Source organism: Myotis brandtii, unplaced genomic scaffold, assembly GCF_000412655.1.
Source record: "Myotis brandtii unplaced genomic scaffold, ASM41265v1 scaffold328, whole genome shotgun sequence".
NCBI lineage: Eukaryota > Metazoa > Chordata > Mammalia > Chiroptera > Vespertilionidae > Myotis > Myotis brandtii.
The window spans coordinates 2394640-2404092 of NW_005362626.1; the positions used below are offsets into that span (position 1 = coordinate 2394640).

Sequence of the window (9453 nt, forward strand, 5' to 3'; positions counted from 1 at the left end):
TCCATTTTTCAGTTAATAGAGATCATTTTTCATTTTAAAAAATACCAAGTGAATTATCCTATGATTCTTTTAACTTCTGTTTTCCTAGAAATAGTCACTGCTCAAATTATCTCTATATGCAATTATTTTTCTGGGTTATCTTCAGAATTAGCAAAATCTGAGGTGTTATTTTTTTAATGTTTCTTCAAATAATCAAAGATTTACAACTCATTTCTCATTTGCTCAAGCCCCAGCTGATGCCATCACAAGCCACACTCCCAAATCTCACCTTTGGCCCTTGCCCTCAGCCACCCCATTATATTCACCATCAGTCACTGTCAAACCCATCTCTGAAACAGGTCTCAAATCCAACTTCTCCTCTCCATTTGCACTATCACTAAGTTTAAGTTCTCTCTACTGTCACCTGATCCACAGCCCCCAACTGCTATCCCTACCTCCAAAATTCTCCAAACTCTAGCACATTCTGCATACAGTATGGCAAAAGTATCTCCCCAATGCAAATCTGAGCTTGTAAATAGATAGACCTAGACAATCTCCTGAGCAACTAATGACTCTGGAAGAGGTTGTCAAATTTGCCAAGCCAGCAGATCAACACGAGCTGCTTGTACAGGAGATTCCAACGTTACTTCAGGAAAGTCTAATTCTAATAAACTGGAAAGGCCTGGGCATCTGCTTTCTTGAAAGGCCTCTCAAATAACTCTCATGAAGGCTGGAATTGGAACCATGGGTCTAGAGGATTAAGTCCAAACTCCTCCATAATCTGTCCTCACCTAAAGCTCTTGCCTCACCTATAGTAAGTTCCCCCTCAGCCACCAACAGGTCACACTTCATCATGATCTGGGACTCTCCCTGCGGTGTGGTCCTTCTGGAAGGTCGACTATCCCAACTGCCAGACTCCATATATACCTCCAAGGCCCAATGGGTAGAGCCATTCTCAGTGCACCCTTTTCACCCGCAAGGTTCCATCATGCTCTTTCACTCTTGATGTTTCCGGGGCCCTGAACTCAGGCCTCCCTGGGAGAATTTAATTGCTTGTGTTGACCCACCCACTAGTCCAGGAATCAGCAAACTTTTCTTTAAGGATCTGAGAGCAAAGATTTCACCTTTGTGGTCTCACTGGCAAGTATTCATCTCTGCAGCTAAAGCTCTAAAGCAGCCATAGGTAAGATACAAATAAATAGGTGTGGCTGTATTCCAATAAGACTTTATTTATAAAGACAGGAGGCCAACTTGGGCCTTAGTTTGCCAACCCTTGTGCCAGGCTATCAAGTCTTCAACCTTTTTTCCTAATGCCTAAGATACTTTCTGACATAAAGTAGGCTCAATAAATATTTGACGAATGAAGAGTCATGAAAGAACAAACGAACTACTAAATTCTGATGGACGCCACGTGGGACCCACGAGGAGAAAAACTCTCAACTCAACTACTGTATCTCGTATCTCTCATACAACACTCAGAGTCAGATTTATTTTGATCACACTCTTGTATTGACTCATTCATGTAATTTGGAAGGTGGAAGACTATCGATTTAACTACAGAAATGACTAGAGCTCAGCTTATCAGCTCTCTAGCTCCAGCAGGGAAGGAAGGACTGAGATTATTTTGTTTTTCACAACAGCGAAAGGAACATGGTTAGAAGTCTTTCCCACAAGAGTGTCTACAGACCACCTGTTTGTTAGAAGCGTACACTCCAGGACCCCCTTCCAGCACTGAATCAGAGGGGATGGGGCTAGGGAGCAGAGATAGCTGAATTTTGAGTAAATGCCCCTGATGATACTTACTTAGGTACACTGTTTGGCAAATATTGCACAAAATTTAACAAAACCAAAAGAAAAAGAGTGGGCTTTTTAATCCAGATTAATCAAATGGGCCTATTGGAAGAAAGGGGAGAGCCGTGGGAGGAGGAGAAAGATAAGTAGAGAGAATCTTAAGAGAAAAACACACACCAATGAATCGAGTGCCAACAGGGAGAAGGAAAGGACAGAGAGAAAATATTTTAAACCATAAAGTATAGGTTTAAAGCAATTCCAGGTGGGCAGGGGTGAAAATGCAGACCAAAAATGAAAAGCACCGTCCTTCTTTTCATCACCAGCTGCTTTTCCTAAGTTGTAATTAATGTAAATACAACATAAACATCACCATTACCTGGGATTTCTTTGCACGATGGGGTTCTGCTGCTTTTTGGATTCACTCCTAATTGCTGATTTCATTCTATTCAGCAGGAGTTTCCTTTAATGTACACACTTGACTAAAATATAGCCCTTGGGAAATAGAAGTTGTGGCTACTAGAGGCAGAAATCTCATAAAAATCTCCAGTTTCCTTTTAATTACCTGCTGCTTCCAACAAATTAGTCCTAAGCTAAAACTTTAAAATGAAAAGAGGAATTATAACCACCAAAAAGAGAAAATTATATTAGTCATTTTTTTTAAAAAAAATGACTTCTCTATGAATCTAAAATATAGAGTCCTTTGTTTAGAACCAGTGGCAAAGCCATCTTGAAAGAAGGAACTCATTCAAATTAAATAGAAGCCTGCCCATTCATTCCATGTTATCTTATGGGAATAGACGCTTTGAATATTTAAGGCAAACGCAGCCCCAGCACAACAGAAGTAATTTATCTTTCTTTTTTATCTTTAGTTTGGTAGATTAAAACCATGAGCAAAACAAATGGTTCAAATTAATACAAAAAATTTTTTTTTTTTCAAAACCACTTTGTTGCGACAGTTAAGGAATACCAAGCTCGGCCTTGGAAGCACTCAGGTTTTAGTTTTAGTTTTAGATAATAAACATGCTGCTTATGAATCTATACTATTTGTACAAACATATATACAGAAATACCTTCCAATACATGTAAATAATCCATTAATCACAATAGTAAGTTCTATGCGAGATGCACTGTGGGCTGGAACTCACATCGGGTCAGATGTGCAAGGAGACTCCCTTTTTCTTGATATCCTTATAATGCTCCCATTTTGTGATGCAATTTTAATAAATTAAAAATGTCCAATGACAAAAATCATTGTATTTGTCATCAATTATGATGATTACCTGACCAAAGTTTTGGGTGCATGGGCTTCCATCCCACCACTTTAATCATAAGCAAGTGGTTGGGTCTCCTGGACTCCCAGGGGACTGTGTGAGAGCTTACAGGTGAGTGCAAGCCTTTCTATGCCCTTCAATTTATATGTTTATCTGACACTGACCTTGTCAGAGATAATGAAGATACCCAGGAGTAAAGTTATAGGAACAAAATAACTCAAAAAACAAACAAGAAAAGATGAAATCAACCCCTATTATCTTTGATGAGAACCTCTTTTCCTTACTGCTGTATGACTTTATGCTTTATAAAAATATGGATGATTTGTGAACACCCTGCACTGTGTGCAGCCTAAGCTAGTCACCTTTTGGAATAATATTTAAATTCAGCACAGAATCTCCTGCCATCTTTACAAGGAACCTGAAACACTAAAGATCATCAGATTCATTTGGAGAACTGAATCACCCTCCCGTACATTTGTTGTTACAATTCTAAATGCAGGAAACTTACATTTGTGTCAACTTTGTGATCTATTAGTACTATAATTATTTCCATAATTATCTATTCAAATATCTCTAAACCACAGCATATTCTTTCATTCTGGAATTTCATTATGTTTGTTTTATCTGCATATCATGGGAGCTGCTTTTAGATTTTTGGACAAAATATATAAAAATCAGAAAATATAATCCCCTAATATAAACCAATAGAATCAAATACTTCAGGGAAATAACTAAAAAGATTAACTGTGATTATTTCTGAACTTGTTTTTTTCTTTATGCTTTACTGCATTTTCCATATTTTCTACAATAAAAATGCCTGAGTCACATCATTTAAAACACCAATATAATTAAATTTTAAAAAGGCTTGGGTAAACAGGCTATGAATGTCAATGCTTTTAAAATATTATGAAAGATAATGTGCTCCTTGAAAATGGTAGAGTTAGGGATCCTTCCAGAAATGTATGCGTTCAGATGCAAGGACCTTCTGGCATTACACAACACAAATCGCCTAAGGAAAGGTTTTTGTTTTGCTGCACAATGAAGTTCTTTTGGCAAAGAGCACAAAGAATCTTGAACTGAGTTTAATTTCAGGAAGATAAAGTGTGACTGGTATGAAGTGAAGCCATCCAATAAACAATTTTACAATGCCTAGTGCTAATGAAAAAACAAAAACTCTCATTGTATTTTTCTATCCATCATATATTTAAATCACTACAGATTTCTACAATATACACCGGCTATCTAAACTTTTTTTGTTAGGTCAAAGCCCTCCCAAACAGGAATCTGAGGGCTAGATTATTTTTAAAGTTTTAAAATTGGCTCACACTCCTTCCCAAACATTCTGAGCTTAATCCCACCAAGTCTTCTAGGTAAAATTCCTATTCTTACTCAGTGATATCAGCCAAAATATATATGCACATGTATGTCAGACCCCATAGATAGCCACAGAGCTCCCCACCTCTGCGTGCCTGTTATTGTGACAATCACTTTTCATGGATTATTTCATTTAATCCTCACAACAGCTGAGAGGAATAGAAATAATTATATCAATTTTAAAGATGAGAAAATTAGACTCTGAAATGGGCTCAAGGTCACACAGCTAAGCAAGTCCAGGCTATCCTTTCTTTTGTTTATGAAGTGTCTACAATGTGCCATGCACTATACTAGAATAGAAAATGCAGCCCATGTCCTAGGATTGCTTATCTGAAATTCAAATTTAACTGCATATCCTGGACTTTTATGTGCTAAGTTTGGACATCCTATTGCTCCTGGTCACCATGTCATACTGCATACTAGGTTGACTCAGTGACTAGTCCAGTCCCTCCTGGTGTGGCTGGGCTGTGGCTCTAGTGAGAAGAGGTAGATGAAGACTTCCAGGAACACTAGCACGGATATTTCTCAGGGCACTAGGAGGAAGACCTCCAGGAACATTGGGATGAAGATCTTCAGAGATGCTGGGATGCTGACCTCCAGGACACTGAGATGGAAACCTCCACGGTCACTAGGATTGAGACATTCAAGGATAGGTGTCCCTTGGGAATAATTCCCGGGAACTGTTTCTAGCCTAGAGGGACCATGAGATATCGGTTCTAAGTTCCATTTTGCTCAGTGGCTTCTCACATTCATTAGAACATTATGTGCCATTGACCAAATGCCAGCCTCTGGCAAAGTATATGCATATGTGTGGTGCAACCTATTCAATCTCCAGAATTGATGGAGTTGATGGAGTGTCTTTTGAGTCAAGCTCACAAGAAAACCTTTTCTAAAGTTCTTTAGAGTTGCATGAGGGATTTTGAGCCAGCTATACCAGTTGAGGTCATATTTGCACCTGCTGTCCCAGAAGGGGGCCTGTTTCCCTTGTGGCTAAGGGAAAGAGCTCATCTTCCATAGGGTTAGTTTTGAGGCTTAGGGGCTGCCACTAGCTTGTGTCCTTGCCAAAATGTAGGTATCTGGAATGAATCTGCTTCGACCCATACCCCTTTTCCCTTAAGTTTCCCCCAGGTGCAGAGGGGTGCACATACAAATCAAATCCTGGAAATATATACATTGAAACAACAGACATCTCTGAGTTTTTACCGGGATGAGAAATTGCTATGTTCTAGAGCAGTGGTTCTCAACCTTCTGGCCCTTTAAATACAGTTCCTCACGTTGTGACCCAACCATAAAATTATTTTCGTTGCTACTTCATAACTGTAATGTTGCTATTATTATGAATTGTAATGTAAATATCTGATATGCAGGATGGTCTTAGGTAACCCCTGTGAAAGGGTCATTCGACCGCCAAAGGGATTGCGACCCACAGGTTGAGAACCGCTGCTCTAGAGAAACACAAGACAGACACATCCTCTTTCCACTGGTAAGTCACTATCTGATCACAAGGGGTGGAGGACACTGGACAAGAAATAATGCATTAAGTGAACTAATGAAGGCAGATGACAGATGTCATCTAACAGGAATTCTAATAAGACCACACAGAGCAAGGAATGTAACAGGTCAGGCCAGATGAAGAAGCCTGGAGCCAGATCTTTACTCCAAGTTCACCAAGTTCACCAACTTGCGGTGGGTTGGATGCGTAGCTAATATTCCAGAAAAGTAACCAAATTCCAGAGGCAAGAAAGAGAACTTTTTACTTTTTGGGTAACATAAATAATTGCACATGCCTGTACTAGAGGAGAATGAGGGAAAAAAAGTGATTTGGGACCACAAGGCAGAGTGTCTGGTGCACCACACCAAAGAGTCAAGGTTTATCCAGTGGGAGCTATTGGAAGCAGATATTTTAAAAGATGACATTGGCCATGGTATGTAGAAGGTAGAGAAAATCTGGAGGCCAGCAAATCAGTTAAAAATCCCTGCAATAAAGAGCTCAGGCTTCCAGTGATGGAATTCCATGGAAATCAGCATCAGAAATCCACAAAGTATTAGCAATGGCTGGAGTAAGCAAAAGCACACCAAGTTAGCCCATCCAGTCCATATTCACTGTCTATGTACAAACATAAAGAAATGCAGGTGACATGTTCGGTGTCAGGAATTAAACCCACTTCTGTCTATTAATTTAAAGTTAGAACCATATGTCTTAATGTCTTCAAGTATTGGGTGGATGTACAAGGGTTCCTTAAGATCTGACAGCAAAAACAATAATGCCATATGTTCAATGTTTATCTATAGTGCCCAGAACTTAAGTCAGATTTAGCTTCACTCAGGTCTATGTGGAAACTGAACAACCTCTCTCACTGTGAAAGGTATGTTTTATAATCTAGTAAATTTGGGAAAAAGAGATGAGCACTTCACTGTCCAAAATACTTTGCTTAGATTCCAGAAGAGTCCAAATCAACAAATTACCTCTTTCTTCAAGCTCAATGTCACTTTTCCTAAAAGATGCTTACAGTGTTTTTTAAATACATCATCCTCAAAATACTCTGACAAGAATAGACATTTTGAATGCTCGGATTATGTCTGTTTTCTAAGGAAATCATGCTAAGTTTGAGGGGAAAACTCAAGATCTGTGCTGACTGTCTGTGTTCTAGTGACCTTGATGTCAAACTGGAATGTCAAATGTTGACCTGAATATAGGAACTTGTGCACCTTAAGAGATATAAAGAGTAACAACTTCCTTGAATTCCCAGTCGGCGGTTAAATAGCCTCATCATGGTCACAAAAAAAGGTAACATGGGCCAGAGTGGACATTATGGTCTCTTGATCTCTACAGTTTTACTGAGGGATCTAGTGAGAAGTTGAGAACATGCTTTCTGGAGCCTACCTGCCTGGTGGGTCTAAAACCTGGGTCCATCTATTATTAGACACAATAAACATGCCCCGAGCAATGTATTTATCCACTTCCTACCTCAATTTCCTCATTTCTAAAATATGGATGTTGACCATACTTACAATACCTACCTCTCAGGATTCATGGGAGGAAAAAGTGAATGAATTCATGTTAGAACAGTTCCTGGCACATGGGGAGGGCCCAATGAACACTTGCTGTAAAAAGCAGGAGTGATCCTACTATTAGTAGACTGCTTTATGACACTCACACTGTATTTCATACATAGAAGAATTATTACTTAGCACTCATCACCTCTGGCAGAGCAGCTCACATGTAACTAGCACAGATGTAAAATGAAGTCCGGAAATACGTGTGGTGGCAAAACGTTAGATCTCTCACCTTGCTCCTACAACAAGTTCTTTCTGTCCTGGGTCAAATGTTAACTGCGAGAAATCCACAGCATTCTTCGCTCTGAACTCCCGTAACCAGGGGCCAATTTCTAAACAGGAAAAATAAATAAATGAAAAGGTAAAAATGAATGATTTTTCTTTTGGGGACCACAGAGAGTGCACTTCAGGTAGCAAACATTACATTTCAGAGAGGATGTAAAGGTCCCCCGACATGACCCTGGAGGGGCCACTGGAGGATTCCATCAGGAGGTCACACAGTCCACAGAGAGTGTGTAAAGCGCAAAGGACAGCCACCCAATAAAGAGCGAGCGAGGCATCAACGCCTGGCTGTGATTTACAAGCCAGATGTGCATTGTCCCACTGGCTCTGGCTGGGCAGAAAATAACAGAGCATTCACAGAAAAGACCATTTCCTCTGCAACTTGACAGGAAAGAGATGAAGACTTGGAGAAATCACCGAAGCCCTGCATCAGAACAAGGACAAACACCATTTGGAGCCCCATTTGCCTTATTTCAAAGTAGACGTTCCAGATCCCTTCCCTTGGGTTTCTACTTTGGCCCCATGATTAGACTTGCCCTTCCTACATGAGAGGTCCCCAGTTACTTCCAGGCCTCATCTGCATTTTTCTTTCTAAGGGAAATCAGGAAACAGCTTCTCTCTAGAGACAGTGTTTGTTTTGGTGTGTGTGTGTGTGTGTGTGTGTGTGTGTGTGTGTGTGTGTGTTTTATAAGCACTGTTAAATCCTATTAAATGGCCTCCAGCCCAGAGTCCTATTCTTATAAAATGACAGTATTTGAAAATGGCTACAATGGTGTTTCATGGGCCATTTTAGTAAATTTCATTAGCTCATTTCTGACACTGAAAAAATATGCATAGATTCACCTGCCATTTGTGCCATACCTTACCATCATCCCTGACAATTAGCCATGTCATCTGATTCTCTCTTTTTCTGGGATTAAACATTTTGAGTGATATCACACTGACTAAATAGGCACATAATAACTGTCAAATCAACAAAATTACTGGTTCAAGGGAAAAATGTGCAGCCCAGGGAAAATGTCTTTCAGCAAAAGCAGATGCTAAAAACGGATCTAATATAGGAATATACGCATGTCCTATAACATGGCCTATAAAAATGCCTTTATTGATGCAAATGAGATGGATTATTTTCAAGTAATAGCTTTATATAACAAAATATGGTATTTCTCTGTTATCAGTTATTGAGGGGGGAAATGACAAACTGAAAGTTCTATTCTGTTCAAGGAAACCAAGGTTGAGTTAAGTAGAGACTGGTATGTGGTTTTTGAAAATTTCATATATATATACTAGAGGCCCAGTGCACAAAAACAGCTTTATATAAAATATGGTATTTCTCTGTTATCAGTTATTGAGGGGGGAAATGACAAACTGAAAGTTCTATTCTGTTCAAGGAAACCAACAAGGAGTTAAGTAGAGACTGGTATGTGGTTTTTGAAAATTTCATATATATATACTAGAGGCCCAGTGCACAAAAATTTGTGCACTCGGGGGGGTGGGGAGGGTGTCCCCCAGCCCGGCCTGTGCCCTCTCGCAGTCTGGGACCCCTCGGGAGATAATGACCTGCTGGCTTAGGCCTGCTTCCGGGTGGCAGAGGGCAGGCCCAATCCCTAGGTGCAGCCCCTGGTCAGGCTCAGAGCAGGGCCGACTGGGGAGTTGGGGCGCTGCCCCCTCATGCACAGAGCAGGGCAGATCAGGAGGT

The 9453-nt window shown here is 40.0% G+C and overlaps 1 protein-coding gene across 2 annotated transcripts in view; it reads right to left on the reverse strand.

Annotated features, from left to right (window-relative positions):
• The window catches only part of SEMA5A (sema domain, seven thrombospondin repeats (type 1 and type 1-like), transmembrane domain (TM) and short cytoplasmic domain, (semaphorin) 5A), a 312698-nt gene that overhangs the window by 189178 nt on the left and 114067 nt on the right, over positions 1-9453 (reverse strand). For both annotated transcript variants that reach the window (XM_014543536.1, XM_005871038.2), the window contains exon 4: positions 7705-7804. In XM_014543536.1, coding sequence (XP_014399022.1) covers positions 7705-7804 — 100 coding nt within the window. The remainder of the gene's footprint in view (positions 1-7704; positions 7805-9453) is intronic.